This window comes from Trifolium pratense, linkage group LG2 (assembly GCF_020283565.1).
Source record: "Trifolium pratense cultivar HEN17-A07 linkage group LG2, ARS_RC_1.1, whole genome shotgun sequence".
NCBI classification, from domain to species: Eukaryota; Viridiplantae; Streptophyta; class Magnoliopsida; order Fabales; family Fabaceae; genus Trifolium; species Trifolium pratense.
The window spans coordinates 20,274,375-20,292,199 of NC_060060.1; the positions used below are offsets into that span (position 1 = coordinate 20,274,375).

The 17,825-nt window shown below is 30.8% G+C and overlaps 2 protein-coding genes across 2 annotated transcripts; one reads left to right on the forward strand and one right to left on the reverse strand.

Annotated features, from left to right (window-relative positions):
* Window positions 1–426: 426 nt before the first annotated feature.
* LOC123906896 lies at window positions 427–6,310 on the reverse strand. Its single transcript, XM_045956913.1, has 9 exons — window positions 6,121–6,310; window positions 5,289–5,642; window positions 3,798–3,831; window positions 3,367–3,579; window positions 1,763–1,852; window positions 1,497–1,562; window positions 1,319–1,410; window positions 1,189–1,236; window positions 427–771 (listed from the first exon to the last, which is right to left on the reverse strand). Exons 2-9 carry the CDS (start codon window positions 5,612–5,614, stop codon window positions 654–656), a joined length of 987 nt encoding a protein of 328 aa, XP_045812869.1. The 5' UTR covers window positions 5,615–5,642; window positions 6,121–6,310; the 3' UTR covers window positions 427–653.
* Window positions 6,311–10,352: 4,042 nt separating this feature from the next.
* On the forward strand, window positions 10,353–11,055 carry LOC123906900 (ubiquitin-40S ribosomal protein S27a). Its single transcript, XM_045956917.1, has one exon. It carries the CDS (start codon window positions 10,429–10,431, stop codon window positions 10,894–10,896), a length of 468 nt encoding a protein of 155 aa, XP_045812873.1. The 5' UTR covers window positions 10,353–10,428; the 3' UTR covers window positions 10,897–11,055.
* Window positions 11,056–17,825: the final 6,770 nt, after the last annotated feature.

The following is a 17,825-nucleotide window of genomic DNA, read 5'->3' on the forward strand; positions in this document are numbered from 1 at the left end:
ACCTCAACCATGGATTGATTTTGCTGTTGATCCATCAATATAATGTTTATTAAATTAATTAAATGATGTACAATTAAGAATAAGATGCATCACTACTCAGAAGCTATTAATATCCTTTCTGATTACTAAATAGACAACCTATGTTACAGAGTTTCAACTATCCAAACAGAGTCAAACCCATCATAGGTTATATTATAAGCAATCTTATCTTCCAGTTACAATTTTTTTGCAAGAGGTAATATTTCACAACTTGAATCCCTAGTGTGTGTTTTTTTCTTCCTGATGCTGCATAGGTTCCCTCCACGGGAAGTAATTCTATTCGAGACATTGTTAGACACAAAATGCGAAAATCCCTCTCAGCCAGGATTCAAACATTGGTTCCCGCATTGTGGGAGAACTTCTAGTATTTTAGTCACACTCCAACCATTCATTAGTATATCTCTTTTATTTTAATTGGAATGAATCAATCAATAGGCGCAAACAACTTACACCACAGGTGAGAGAACTTGTATGAGTTTAATCTTAAATAATACAGTAATTACAAATATGCATCCCCAAAATTACCGCCTCATAAAAATGACAGTCCTTTGAACACTTTTCGGGGAGAAGAGAATCTATATCTATGATTAATGTTGTGGAATGTATCATCATCATCATCGTAGAAACTGACATGCACCAGGACACAATTTTGACAACCACAAGTGCTTCAACTTCACTATTAAGGCAAAGACGCTATAGCATGGAATGTGCATTATACCTACAGCCAAGTACCTAAAAGTCCAACAAGAGGGCAACAATCATATATCAACCGAAGCTGCTCGCTTCAATCTACGAGATTAATTTCATATACAACAGTTGCCTTCAGATATGTTTGGATTGGTGATATACGATTGAATGAAGTGGAACAGAATGGAATGATATAACACTCGTTTTTTAAAAAATCTAACCAGCCAACTTCATTCTGCCAATCCAAACATACCCGAATCAGCATCAAATAAGATACACATGATAAATTGTTCCCTGCTTGCAAGTTTATTTTAAGTGTAACATATTTGAAGACCTTGACCAAAATTTTATAACAATATTCTAGTCTCAAAATTATTCTTTGTTGAAATATATGTCAACTAGTGGTAAAAAATAATAATTCCGGCATGGTGTATTGATGACCAGTTGAATTTAGGAACATACCATAAGGGTGCATATGGGGATGACAAATCAAGGAAAGGGTAAGGCCACCTGTAACAAAAGGATAGAAAATTATGAACAAAATTGTGCCGATTGAAAAGAAATAGAAATAAGATGGGATACACAGTTTTACCAAAGCGAAACAGCGGCGTGGATGATCCACTGAAAAATCACAAATGTGACCGTCCACAAGATAAAATATGCGAATCGAAACACTGGAAAGCTCTGCATGTGTTAAGAAGAAATAGTTGTTAATTTAAAGTAGCTGATTAAGGAGAAATATAAGCAGAAAGAGGAAAAAATAAACTCACCATGCAATTCAATGATGTTTCACCAAGGAGTAGCACAGCATTAACAGAGTGCATACCAACAGTGAACTGGAAATTGAAAAGTGAAAACATTTTAACATAAACTGTGAAAGTAACATCAAATATTCAATGGAAATCTTCAAACTGTTTTAACCTTTTAACAAAACTGAAACTAGTAAGCAAATGCTAAACAGTCCCCAAAAACATTATCAGTATATTCGTATAACTTCTTCAACCAAAAGATAAAATTATAGGCCAGGGATACTTACAATATCGAGACGGAAGTCTTTGGGTGTCACAAAAGGATAAAGAACGAGCCAGAATACAAGGTCAGTGAGCACCGAAGCACCTGCACAAGTCTACATATTTAAAAGAAAATTAAAACAAATTGATATTGATTGCCTCCTAAGTTTAACCAGTTAATAACACAATAAAACTCAAATACCGTCACAGTTTTTTATTGATAAGCTGAACAAGAACAAGATGAACAAAGAAGAAAACATTGACAAAAAATATATGACTGTAACAGAGAGACTGCATCACGGCCTTCTGAACCCATATTTTAAAAATAAGCTTTAGATGTCAATTAAAGTTTTGAACATTTTACTCTATTCAAATAATTAACCAGGACTTTTAAATCTAGAAGGTTGTGACCAATTAACTTTCTTGGTAACATAACAACTTTTCCAATGTAAGCATATAGCAGAGTCCTTTTTCAGCCATGGTTTGACCCAATAAAATTACAGCAGAAAGAAACTACATGGCATAACCCAAATTTGTAGGGCTGATATGTTGGGACAACGACAGCCACTATCGGGCCACTCGGGTAATGCTCCATACGTCTACTTATAGTCGTCAAGGGAGTGTATCTCACCTTACAAAATGGCTTTGTAAGGATGAGTTAGACCCAATATAAAAGTCTAATATGATATCAGAGCCTATAGATCCCAGCTACCCATCACACTATCCACGCGCCAAGCCATAGTATTTAGCGTGAAGGGGCATATTGAGAAGAACCAGAGTCCCACACTGAAAACAGATAAGGCCTGGAATTTTTTTAGAAAGAGTTCCCCTCCTCGCCTTACAGGCCGGTATGCTAAGGATAAGTTAAAACTCAATATAATAAACCTAATAATCACAAACAAGAGAGATAGTGCAGCTAAAAGGACAGAAAAACAACAAATTCAGCAAAGCTGGTAAGTCTCAAAAGAAACTATTAGTAGAGCATCACAATCACAAAGAGGGTATACTGAAACACTGAAAATATAAATCAGATGTCTGCCGGTGTTGTATGCAACAACAACAACATCTAGCAGTATTGTGACAATGTGATTAATCCATTATAAATTCTATTTGGCACCTTGTAAAACTAGTTAAAACATTGTGTTATTTAGAAACCCTGTTTTTTAACAGTGTAAGTTTCCAAACCCACTTGGGTTGGTCTGGTGGTATTGGCTTGGGACCTGGGAGTGTGCTCCTCCTTAAGGTTCAGGTTCGATTCTCTCTGGTGCCAATTTGGGTGGCCTAATTTAGCTTCTTTAAAAAAAAAACAGTGTAAGTTTCCATCTCAAAAAGACAAACTTTTCCAAGCTAAACAATAATTTGCGTATTTGACAAAAACAAACTTCTCTAAAATATTTTCAATCCACATATTTTTTATCTGCTTCTACCATCTTCAATTACATCCAATTTCTTTCGCAAAACCAATATTATAATGAAAAAACCACAGTTTGCATGTTCTTCCTAAACAAAAATTATACTTAAAAGTGAATTGTAGTTGTTGACAAAGACTCAAAGTTGGACACAGATTAATTAAAACAAATGCCATGCACTAAATAAATAAACACTAATAAAATCATAAAGAGTAAGTTACCTGAAATAATATTTGAATAGTATAACCCCATATACCAGCAGTATTCTGACTGAGAGATTCTCGATAGGAATACGAACGCTTAGATAGGGTAGGTATATCTGAAATTCCATCAAGTGTTGGAGCCACATAAGTGCCTCGTTCTGCATCTGATGTGTTTCCCTCAAATTTCTTGTGGTTGAAGCAAGTTTTATTTAAGGAAAAACAAGATGCAAGCTGAAATTGAAATTAAGAGATGAAGTCTCTTGGAGAAGATATGAACGAAAACATAGAAAAGCAAAGTTGATGGACATGTTCAGCAGTTTTTCTATGGAGCATATGGACATATATAATAACAAAATTTCAATAATCTGATTAGACCAAATTCCACCTCCAAAAAGCTGAAAGAAAAGCAAAATTAATACAATACAGGAGTTCAAGAAACGAAGTGGTACCGCAAAGTAAATAGTGACCAAAGTAAATGTCCACCTGTTCAGCAGCCAAAAAAAGACAGAATCAGCATATTTATAACCAAAAGGGATGCTCAAGATGGCGGTGTTTCACAGAACAATTCACAAGTATTAAATACCCAACTTGTGTATAAATCATAATAAGCGTCTTCACTTTAACAATGGTTCTTCATTGGATCCAAACCTTTTGTGCAAAACATCATCCCAATAAAATACAGCTAATTATGCAAGTAAAAAGTTTACAACCAAGGGGAAAGGATATTTAATAAAACAGAAATACTATTTATCACGAAAGATTTCTTCAGGAGAAGCTCATGTATTATATAGTTAATCGATGAAATTGTTTCTTGGCAAGAAAATATATTAAGTGGATAGCTCACTTACATGTTTATGATATTGTCATGAACTTTTTTTTCTTTTTTTGCAACAAGTATCATTTCCATAAATTAAAAAGTTTTGTTGTTTTTCTTATGTACCAACATTGTACTGTAGATACAAGATTGGCGATAAAGAGTGGACAGAAGGCTTGGACTCCAGCCTTCTTAGTATAGTGCAGACTATAGAGGAAATGTTCTTAAAAAGCCGTAATATTAGATATTATTACTGATACAATTGGTAAGGTGTATGTAAGTAGGGACATGTAGGTGCACCAGAGAAGCATTCTCACTAGTGTTGTAATTAACTTGGTGGGAAAAGCATGAATAGTGACAGGTGGCATGGAAGAGAGAGAAACAGGATCTGATGGTTATAAGGAGGAATGAAGGTTCAGTATGGTTAGGCATTGATTTGATTTGAGTAGTCACTCTACCTGGGAGACCTGGAGCTTCTCGAATTGCTCCCTCTATCTTTACAGCTTATTCATTTCTTTTTCATAGTTTATACCATTGTACCTTGCCCAGATTTACACTGAATCTGGAAGATCCATTACTATCAATATAATCATTCATTTCCACCACTATTTTCCTACTGTTTTATCTGTTATTTAGCTACCTTATTACCATGGATCCTATCAATTACTAACAAAATGAAACATAAAAGAATACAAATTAAATATATTAAGCATCAAGTAATAGTTTACTTATTCATTATCAATGAAGAATGCATCCATACAAATCTACAAGTCTTGGAAGTTTAGTCACTTCAAGCAAACAAGGCCTTGTTTGGATAAATAGCTTATCATGTAAGTGCTTATGTATAAGCTATTTCTATAATAAAAGAGAAAATAATTTTATATATGAGCTGTCTTGGAGGGCTTATGGAAATAAGCTAAAAATAAATTATGAACATGTCATAAGTTGTTTGCAATGCATCAGCTCTCCTAGACGGTCTCACAAGTGCTTACGCTAGTAGATAAACTTAAATAAGTCAATTCAAATAGACATGATGTCTATAACGTGTTATCTAATTTCATGTATGTATAAGGAGTTTCATACAATACAAGACAATAATATATAGAATATGTGCAATTTAACTTACTGAGTGTAGAAGAAAAATATGCCACCTCCATCAACAGCTACATTAGCAATGAGCAAACCCAAAAGCACAAGAAAAGAAATTATTCTATAAGCAAGAAGCCAATTAGGATGAATTCCTTTAAGACATGTATTCCATGCTTCATCTTCATATAGTAACCCAACCGTTTCTCGCCGCCCTTCTTCTACCCTCTCATTTCTTGATTTATTGAATTCTTCATACTTCCATATCAAAAATGATGCTAAACCCATAGTGAAAAAAATAAATAGTGCACATAGGAAAAATCTCCAATTCAACCAATAACTCAAGGTATTAGTATCTGTTGTCATTGTATATGCCAAGTGTGGCTCGAGAATCCTGTTAATAAGTGTTGAAATTCATGAGTTGCTAATACTTCCAGCTATAAATTTTAGTCCAAACTACTTAATTAATTGCTTATAGCATAAGCGCTTATCATATAAGTGCTTATTTACAAGCTATTTCTATAATAATTAAATAAAATCAAACTGTTGTTTATAAGCTATAGTAACATTTTTCTATAATTTCTTGCAAATAGTCTCGCAAGTAGTTATGTATAAGCTTCCATAAACTATTTTTTACATCATAAGATAAACTATGTATTGGAAACTTATGAAAATAAGATTAAAAAAAACTTTGAAAATTGTTATAAGCTCTCCTAAATAATCTCTAAACTTATGTCAATAGATAAGCTTGAATAAGTCAATCTGAACAAACAAGCAAAGAAGTATCCTAAATTCTCAACTGATTCAGTTGATCACAAAACTTATGGTTTTAGAAAATAAAAACAAATAGGCATAGGAGTAGAAGCACTTACAGTTGAGATGTGAAATTGAGAAGGTGAAGACTGAAGGTGTCAATGCAGGAAAAGAAAGAAGATGCTTTGGCTTAATCTTCTTTCTTTCTTGCATGAGAGAGAGAGAGAGAGAGAGAGAGAGAGAGACGTGTGCAGTGATGAATCACACCAACACCAACCAATACAAACAAAGAAGATAAATAAATATATAAATTTGTTGTTATTAACTTATTATGGTTGATTGATCAATGATACCAAATTAATCAAAGATTCATCATAGATTCCCAAAACGGAAGGGCTTTTAACGGATTAAGCTTATTTTTGGGGCATAAATTAATTAGGATTTATTAATAGTACAAAATAAATTGGATTTTTTGTTCACCAAAATAACTAAATTTGCATTTTTTTAGACAAAAGTAGAAAATACTATTGAATTTAGATCTTCTAGAATGAGTAAAATCAGGTTAGTTTTTGTTACAAAATTTAAATTAGGTTTATTTAGACAATTATATAGTAAAAATTATTGGTGTCTTTAGGTATATGTTTGGTTCCAGGTTTTTGTTAGGATTACAATGTTAGGTTGTTAGTATTATAATATCTTTAGTATTACAATGTTATGTTAGTTTTTTCTCCTTTTTATTCTTTGTAATTTATCAACCCTTTAATTAAAAAATGAAGAAGAGAAAACAGGAAGAAAAATTGGAGTGGATCCGAATCCAAAATTTACACACTCTTTACCCTTCCACGTGCAGTAACTCTTGTCTATCTTTCTAGTATTCCATTCCTCGCTACTACTTCATATAAAGGGTAGGTGTTTATAAATACCACATGAACCAATCATGTTTGTTTCCATAAAAAAAATTCAATTCTAACCGACTGTAGGCATAGATAAAATGCAGGCATTACAACACGGATGAAAGTTGAAACCTAAACATAACATATTAACAAAATAAGACCAAATAAATAAATAAAAAATTAAATGTAACCAAAAAAAAAAACATTAATGAATACTACATCTCAAGAGTTTGCATCATTGGGCTAATCCGTAGAGCATCACAAGTTACATTCGTTTTTCTAGTAAACAAACAATTTCAACTGATGCATAGAAGACTGTTTCTTTTACCTCCTAGTTCTCTCACCGATTCTCAAGATAAGCTTATCTCGATTCGCCTTGTCTATATCTTGGCAATGCAGCAGTTTTGACCAAAGAATAGCTAAATCATTTCATCAAGAAAAAAAAAATCAATGAAAACTCAATATAAAAAATAAAAACTTAACCTGACAACATGCAAAGTAAATTTCATAGTACTTTGCACTATATATGTTCAAAGCCATGGTCAGACTTGAAATTTAGCAAAAATAAATTTATTCACCTAAAAACAATTTAAAAGAAAATAAAAAATCCCAAACATGATTGGCTTGGCCTTGGCGTAGTGACTCTTTTTCTCGCTTATGAGTTTTCTATCTTTCTCTATCCCAAACAATATAGTGAATATTTACGAAAAGAAATATTGACATTACAAACAAACAAAAAAAAATGCAAAAAATGTGATTTTACAACACACCTATTTTGATTTAAGAGACATGCATTGTAAATTCCAACCCTACCACAATACCATGATGTTGTTATTGATAAAGGAAACCGCTTTTGGGGGGAATGAAAACTAAGGAAGGTTAGTAGATATTACATCAATTTTCAACATTGAAAAAGGAAAATTAGATCAATCTCACTGTAATATGTAGTATATGAAATCACCTCTTTAATTCAAGTCACTCTCTCCCAATCCCTCTCTTCCTCTCACAATGGTTTAACTGTTCTTGCGGTTCATCTTTCCCAATTTTCAGCAACCGACTTTCGAAAACAAACTTTTTTTTTTGTGGCTAAACTTCACAAAAACAAACTTAGTGTGTTGTGGATTGTGGAATCAGGAATAGCTACACAAATTTTCTTTTTATGATGGTAGCAGTTGCAAAAATAAAGGGAATGGAACCGCTTCGTAGATGTTAGTTTTTTACGTGAACAATGATAGTAGAAAAGAGAGAAGGAAATATGTGCAATTTTGTGTTGTGGCATATGTAAGAACTGCTTGTCTATTTGGTTGTATGGATTGAAGGGTAAAATAGGTATTAAAAAATCTCCTTTATATTATGTTATAGATAAAATGAACACTTTTTAATTCGTTGAACTATATATATATATATATATATATATATATATATAACTATCAACAAGTTTTTTTAGGAAAATTAACTATCAATAGATTGTTTTATACATATTTTCATATTCTACACATTATTTTAGAAGTGCTATAATATTTTTGAACATAAAAAATTTTGTTAGAATTTTGCATTTGATTATTCCCGGAGTTTTTCGGTTATTGAGTTTTCATATTTGATTGTTTATGTAGTGAATACCAAATAATTTTAAAATGTTGAGATTTTGTAAAGATGGCAAGGATAAAAAAGTAAATTAATTTTAGAATCCCTTCCCTCTCCTTGTGAACCAAACATATATTTAATCAAAATACCTCCTCTCTCCTCTTCTCAACCAAACATATATATGTAATTAAAATTTCTCTCCTCATCTTCACTCCCCTCCCCTCCGTTGAACCAAACAGACCCTTAAGCTCCAAAACTGAAGGTTCACGTGGTGGGAAGTTTCAATTGAATATGTGACCATATAAACAAATAACAATTTAGAGGACAACTCACACATAATAAAAAACATGTTTCTTTCTCTACCAAAAAAAAGAAGTGTTTCTTTTATGTACACAAGCATATCCTTCTTCATAACTATTGTATTTTTAGATAGTTTAGTGGTTAGAAATTTGATCATTGAAATAAATAAGTAAAGTGTTCAAAATTCGGAATCTCAATCCTCACGTATAAATGCGATGCCGATGTCCCTACCAAGTACCAACTCAAAAAATGGTCTCTATAGCTTACTGTTACAATTCATTTCATGACATGTTTCAGGCTTTGATTACATTTTCTTTGTAGCTTTAGTAAAATTACAGCGGATCACCCTCTATGTTTCATGCATTAAATAATACAACATTATTCTCAACTAGTTCTCACTTTCTTTTTTACCATGCACCTTATATGTTCATTTGATAATTAACAAAATGTTATAAGCAAAATACCCCCGGATACAAAATTTTCAAAAAAAAACAAAATGTCATAAGCCTTCAATCTTTTTTCTTTTATAAATAAAACAGTTAACGTCATAAAAGAAAGAATTGTGATGACTTCAAAAATAAATGCTAACAATTGTTTTTAAGACATTCACTTTCTAATTGAGATTTGGCGTTGCACTTTATTTTTTTGAAATTGAAAATGAAGGAGATGAACAATTTTACCTAGAAAGTGAATGAAGAACATTTTAAAAACGAGTGTTGCTATATGTAGTAAAGGATTCCACTCATGAAACCCGCAAAGCAATACAAGCCCCTTTTTTTTTACTGAGTTACAAAAAATAAGGAATTATAGTGGTCAAAATTGATAAATCATGCAGATGAGTGTTGCTATATGTAGTAAAGGATTTTCACTCATGAAAATTCGAGAAGCAATACATGTATTTTTTTTTACAAAGTAGTCAAACTTTCAACCTTTTATTTGATAAAAAAAATCCGAAAATGTAGAGGTCAAAATCGAGAAATCATAAACTTATTAAGTGATCTTGCTCAAGTGATCAATGAATTTTTTCTAGAACAAATTGTTGAAGAAAACTTATTAATACCAATTAATTTTTGTTAACATATCATACCAATTTATGGAGAAAACTGTCAAATACCCCCTAAAATTTTAAAATTCGTCAAATACCCTCTTAAAATTTGGAAATAGGCAAATACCCCTGAAATTATAAAAAGTCAATCAAATTACCCCATGACGTGGACTCTGACTGGTAGTGCCAGAGGGCAATTTGATTGACTTTTTATAATTTCAGTGGGTATTTGCCTATTTTCAAATTTCAGGAGAATATTTGATGAATTTTAAAATTTTAGGGGGGTATTTGACAATTTACTCCCGATTTATGATTTCCTTTTTCCGATAAACAATATTTTCATTTAAAAAAGGTGAAGGTATCATTAAAAAGACGGGTTTATTTAACAATTTGCATAAAACTAAAATACACCACCAAAAATAAAAATTCCACAAAATTAAAATAAAAATTTAAAATCTAAAAGGCCTCATTGGGCTTTCTCAAAAGCCCAAAAATCAAACCCTAATCCCCAAATTCCACAATATAAATTCTCAATCAAACTCACAAACTCTCATTCCCCACCCATTTCCCTCTCCCGGCGCAAACCCTAATCCCAATATCCGAAGATGCAGATCTTCGTCAAAACCCTAACGGGTAAGACGATAACCCTCGAGGTTGAATCTTCTGACACCATCGACAACGTCAAGGCCAAAATCCAAGACAAGGAAGGAATTCCACCGGATCAACAACGACTCATCTTCGCCGGAAAACAGCTCGAAGACGGTCGCACTCTCGCCGACTACAACATCCAGAAAGAGTCCACCCTCCACCTTGTGCTCCGTCTCCGTGGTGGTGCTAAGAAGCGTAAGAAGAAGACTTACACTAAGCCAAAGAAGATTAAGCATAAGCATAGGAAGGTTAAGCTTGCGGTTCTTCAGTTTTATAAGGTTGATGATTCTGGGAAGGTTCAGAGATTGAGGAAGGAGTGTCCTAATGCTGAATGTGGTGCTGGAACTTTCATGGCTAATCATTTTGATCGTCATTATTGTGGCAAGTGTGGTTTGACCTATGTTTATCAGAAAGCTGATGCTTAATTTTGAGTTTATGTTATGCTAAGTATTTTTAATTTGGATATTTAGTTTTTAAAGTTTTGTTATTTATCATTTTGGATATGTGGGTTTGTTGACAATTTTTGTTACTACTATGACTGCATGAATGGTTTAATTTTAATATACTATTTTGTGTTAATTTTATTTATGATGTTGTTTGATATTTCTGATTTGGTGTGAATCAGATTTGTGTATTACTGTTTAATTTGTTTCAATTGCGATTGTTTTGGTGGGTTGCTTTAGATATTAAAAAATGTTGTTGATTTAGGTGATTAGTTTGTGTAATTATGCCTGTTTTGTTGGAAATGTATTTCCATTAGTAAAATTGTGATTGGATAGAAATTTTTAGCAGATTGTATGGTTTGAGATTGAGATGTTGAATTTGGATGAATGGTTTGATCTTAAGTATAGTACTAATTGCTGTGAATGATAGTTGTCTAGTATCAAGATTCTCTTGACTTTTAAACTTGATCAAACTTAAGGAGATAATATAGAGATTAAGACCTAAATTTCTGTATTTTTTCCTGAAGTTTTGTTTTTTCAATTGAAAGAATCCATTTCCATTGTCCAGTGTTGTATACTTTTACACCCGTGATTGAAAAAAGGTCCAAGTGAATATGGAGATTTGTGATTGAGATGTTGTATATTTTTTCAATATATCAACCTGTGATTGTTTTTTAGGTGGAGTTGATTATTCTTTTAGTAAGTATATTATGCCGGTTCATTATGGTATACAATGGCCTAATAATTGGGATCTCTGTTTATGATACAACACAATATAGTAATGGAATTGATTCTTTCAGCTTCCCATGAACATATTTTATATGGTGCAATTTTGTCATCTGCCTTATGATGAATAAGTTTTATTCAAAGTTGATAGTTAAGACATTGTTATGATAGTTAAGACATTGATAGTTAAGACATTTTCTTCACTTTTTCTAGTTCCAGTTTTGTGATAGTTAAGGATGCATGACAAGTAGTTAAAAACATTGTATGTTCACTTTATTGGTCTAAGAATAGTTAAGGCACTGTCTTCAAAGGTGCTAGTTTCATTTTTGTGGTATTTTCGTAGCTTGTTTTTGAATTATTTTATTCAGATTATATTTGCACGATAAGAAAGATGGAAATTTTGTGGTTTTGTTTTCACAATGACTTTGTTTTTATTTTATTCTATAGAGTTATAGGCATTAGCCTAATTTCTGCGATCTTTGTTCTATTTATCAAATTTAACTACTTGCCATGCATCCGTTTCTTCCTTTTGTTGAGGATAATTGTTCTTGCTAGATAAAAAATTGATGTTTTGGCAATTTTTTTTTAAGAATTAAGAATGCAAAACAATTATTTTGTTCTTACTTTGAACAACTCAAACTTCTTCGATGAAGCCATATTTGTTAATAAGGATTTGTGATTGTCATAATGTTGCTATTTGGTTCTAGTATGATGTTTGCTTTTTTCCACTGCCAATTGAAAAACATGTCCACCGCAAAAACAAAAGATGAAAATGTAAAACGATGCTGCAAGTGCAAACACATTATTCATTGCAGCAATATTTGGTCAATCTAAATGATAGTCAATCTAAATGTGTTGTACTGTCCTGTCGTATCATGTTTGTAGGTGAATTCTAAGGTGCCATACCTTGTTAAGTATTGTATGATGCATAACAAGACCATTTAAATCTCCACCGTTGGATATTGAAATTCCACCGAAATTCCACCGCATCTATCTTGTTTTCAACTGATATTTTTCCTCACCTTTGCGAAGTGACCTAGGCAGAAATCGACCTAACTTCTGGTGTTGTCATGCCAACCTCCATATTCCCTTGGAAAAACTAGTTTTCATTAATTAAAGTCTGAACACATGATGAAGCATTGAGGCTAATATTACGATACCTTTTTAGTATAATCACTAATCACTAATCACTAATAAGTAATAATCCAGGGGAAAATAGCTAAAAAATGTTGCCATTTGTCACTGGTAAGTGATAAGCAACAATCCATGGTTTCTTTTAGTTTTGTTAGGAGAACTGGGAATGGGACTGGTCAGAGCTTTTATGCTTTTATCGAGCCCAATTCGAATTGGTTTATTGTATAGATAATTGTTCTTTACTCTTCTACGATGCTACTCACATTAATTTTACTTTTCTACTTTGTCTTCTCTGTATCTTTATCATAATTGCTATAGGCATACTTCCACAAATTATATTTATAAGTAAATTTGATTTTTTTTATACGTTGAATAATGAATATATGTGATCTATAATATAAGCATATACCATACATATATTATTCTTCAATGTATAAAAAAAGAAGAAGTTAAATTTGCTTAAAATATGATCGGATGGAGTATTTGTTTTGTCCTCTGTGTAGCAAACTATGGTTATTACTTTGCAAGAAAGTTTTAGGGAATTGTGAGAAAGTTTTACCACGAATAGATTGTTATTACTTTCTAACATTTCCTATAATCCTACCCTTTTAAAGCACACAATTAAACAGAAGCATGAATTAGACAAAAATACATAGCAAAACAAAAAAACTTTTACATGTCGAAGCATTACACTTAACATTTAATTTAGTGCATGTTTAGATTCAAGTCGAGTCATTGTAATTTTGACAAAAAATATATTTTTGAACTTCAACAAATGAACAAAATCACATTACTATGATTTTCCCAAATCTATTTCCAATCCAAACATACACCAAATCTCTGTAAAGTGTGACCAAGCATGTCTAGGATAGTTCCTGCCACTTAATTTAATTCTTGAAATGATTTTCTTCTAATTTTTTATATTATTTTACACTTTTCAACTCTTTAAATAACTCAACTATTTTTTTAAAATATTAATATCACCATAAAAAAATCTAAACTATAGGTCCCGATGATTCCACAATATATTTATATTTTAAGTTAATATGTACAAATAAGCTAGTGAAATAAAATAGGTCAAATGTTTAGTGAAAATAATAATTCAAATATATCTATATTATACATAAAACATAAAATGACGTATTATTAAATAACACGATACATTTTTTTCTTCATCAAATAACACAATACATGAAAAATAAGTCAAAAGAAAATACATTAATAAATTCATAAATGTTAAAATAAACTATTAGCACAAAATGCATGAAAATAATAGATTTTTTTTTTTTTAAAAAAAAGAATAGCAGTGCAACGGTAAAATAAATTGAAGGATTGGACACAACTTGAATAATGCTACGGTGCTTTAGTTGGATATGGAATTACATAAGGAAAATGATTACATAATTCCACTCACTAGTCACTAGTATTCAAATTGAGAAGATATCAACTCTTCAAAAACCATCTATTTCCAAAAAAAAAAAAAAACTATTTCTTTTGAAAAATTGAGAAGATATCAACTCTTCAAACTTACCACCAAGTTAACCTAGATAGTCAAATGACAAACTATATTAGTCTGAATTATAAATTCTCTAATCGATGACTATATAAAAAGTTTATAGTAAATTATTGTAGAAGTTTGTAGTTCTCCTTTTGTCATTGTGTAGAATTGTGTTTTTTAGTGTGCTAGGTTTAAAAAGTACCAAAAAAAGTTGTGCTTTTCATAATATAAATTTTTAAAAGAGCCACAAAAAATCTGAAGCATCAATTAGAAGAGAAAAACAGAACCGATTAAAAACTTTGTCAACTTCATTAAACTACAATTTAACTAAAGCTCTTTTTATAAGGCCGGATTTTTAGTTTATAGCTTATATATAAGTTCATATGAAAAAAAACACCTATTTGATAAATATTTTTCAAAAAAAGCTTATAGCTTATTTTTCAAATGTTATTTCAAGTAGCTTATGAACTTATAACTTATCATTTTTTTTCTTCTAATTTTACCCCTGCCATCTTACTTGAAAAACAATTAAATATTAGTTAAACATATTTTTTTTTATATCATTTCATACTTATAAGCTAGTTCAATCGCTAATTTTACTAAACACTACATATTCAATCAGCTAGCTTATTTATTATAAGTTAAAAATTAGTTTATAAGCTATTCACTATAAGTTCATCCACTATAAACTAATTTATCAGCTATCCGCTATTTTTTATTGAACAAAGCCTAAACCTTTTTAAGTCCAATTAAATAGTAGTATACTAACTCTGACCAAGTAATGTGTATTGACAACCAAGTAGTAGTTGGAAACCTTTGATTAGATTTCAATTGACAACAGTGACACCTCAATGTGTCACTCTACAAAGTTTAATGATCTAAAACTTGGCTCACCAATTTTAGTTCAAACTTCAAAAAAACACTTACAAATATTTTTAGTCCCTTTCCTTGAAGTTGAACTACTACATCTCACAATTATGAGATAGTCTATTCAAGTTCTGATTTGTGTCTTAAAAGCTAACTCAATTTACTCTTTCTCTCATTTTAGGTATCCATTTCATGCCATGAAATTGGTGCATAGCTTTGCACTTTATAGTTTTCTCATGTTCATGTAGATAGCAAAAGTTTCAGTGAGTCAAAGACACCTAATGTGAAATAACAGCTTGGAATATGAGTTGTAAATATGGTATAACATATTTAAAGAAGACAAAATTTTATCTTTTTTTAGAACAAGAGCAAAATTAGCCATTTTTGGATAGATGTCATATGCAAAGAAGCTTCTTATATTGTCACCTTTGATACTCAAAGTTAGTAAAAATATTCTTCCCGTTACTTATAATATAAATACCAACTTTGTCCCTAAATATAAGTTTTGTTTGAAAAAAAAAGTCTATAAGTCTCACATTTAAATTACTAAATATATTTATCAACTTTCTTATTTCTTATAAAATACCTATTGTTAATATTACTAAGTATCTTGGAACATACTTTGCTTTTTGTAAGAAAAGTATATGATAAATCAAAGATAAAACATCCATATTTAAAAGGGTATGTTAGAATTATTAATATACAAAGTTGACGCATTATAGCCCGTTTGATACATTTTTTTGGTGAAAAAGTTATTTTTTAAATAAAAAAAAACCACTTTTAAAAGTTTCATCTCGTGTTTCAATTTTTCTAAAAATAAGAATAAAAACCGATAGTGCCGTATCCGAGGCAGGGCGAACCTCCTAGGTCCATAAAAATAAGTCTAAAATTTGGGTCCCAAAATAATTTTTTCAGGGTACTAACAAGCCCAAGAAAAAAATAAATATCAAATTCTTAATTTTGTCTGTCGAGTCTTACTCTCTATCAGTGAACATATAAATATATAGGTATTAATTATGAATCAGTGATATATTTGATATGTTGATAATTTATTAGTCTACAATTATACGTAACTATCAATGATCAAGCGTATGTATCTCTTATTCATATCAAATATCAAATTCTTTCCCAGACCACATTCGTACTACTTTCTTATCACTACACACACATTTGCATTTCTTTTCTTCTTGCAATTTCGCTCAACCATCGTCTTCCTCCATATTTTTTTTCTCTACTGCAACTCATCAATTATCCTTAGTTTTCTCTTATATAACATATTGATGTGAACACGATTATTAGTGACTTTGCATGATTGCATATAGAAATTTGAAATACACATATGAATTGTTTTGTATGAGTATTTTTTAGCATTCAATTTTTATAATACACTAATTTTGTCTAACTTATGTAAAAAAAAAAGACATGTCTTATGTTATGGTCAGTTTGTTAATAAAAGATTTTTGCTGCTAACAAAAATAAAATATGTGTCTTATGTTATGGTGAATTTGTTAATAAAAGATTTTTGTTGGTACTAAAAAAAAACAAGGGTATTGTTTGTATTATGAAAAGTCCACACCAAAATTCATTTATTCTCTTTATACTAGTACTACAGGGCCAGATACGCGCGTTCCGCGCCATCCTGTGTCTAACTTATGTCCATAAAAGAGATATGTCTTATATTATGGTCATTTTGTTAATAAAATATTTTTGCTGCTAAAAAAAATATGTGTCTTATTTTATGATGAGTTTGTTAATAAAAGATTTTTGTTGCTACAAAAAAAATCAAGGGTATTGTCGGTATTATGAAAAGTTCACACCAAAACTTATGTATCCTTTTTATATATAGTATAGATATAATATAGATAGATATTAGTTAGGGTCTAAATTGTAGATTCGTCCTTAAACCACCAAAATATTAGAAACGATCCTGAAAAACGGCATAAAAAAGCTGTTAAGCTAACATATTTAGTCAAGATTATGGTTTTCATCTTCTAAGATTTAAATTCAAATCTCATACTAAACAAAATTTAATTTTTAAACTTAATTAATTAGTATTATTTTTTTGAAGACTTCGTTAAAAAATTTGTTTTTGCCTCCTAAATTTGTTGGGTTGGTCCTACCATATATAACCCTTGATAAAATGTTCAAAGCTTTCCTTAACACCTATTTTTACCATTCATAAGTTCATAACCAAACTTTTGCTTTAGGAAAACAAGAAACTAAAGTAACTTTCACAAGAACTTCATTATTTTTGCATGAAAGTGATTTCCTAAACTCTTCTAACAAGATATAAAAATAAGATCTAAGTAGGAGTGGATATAATTAATGCAGAAGGAATAATCACACAATCTTTTAGGGTTGTGACAAAATCATCAAAACAGAAAAGTCCAAAATATAAACAATGAATATAGCTTAAAAATGAGCTCATATAATTATTGCAAAAAGCCAATAACATCTTTATCTTTATAATAACCTACAAAAATTGACTTAAAAGATTAATAATGCATCAATAAGAGAGGTATATCCGCGGTTCTTGATTCCTACCTACCTCACAACTTTCGTTAAATTTGTTTGTGGGACATAGAAATTTATCATAACATGTAAAGAAATTTCACAAATATGGTTCTTTGTGGAAATATCTAGTCCTAGTCACCCTATGAACTAGGCCAAGGCCTATAAAAATAGG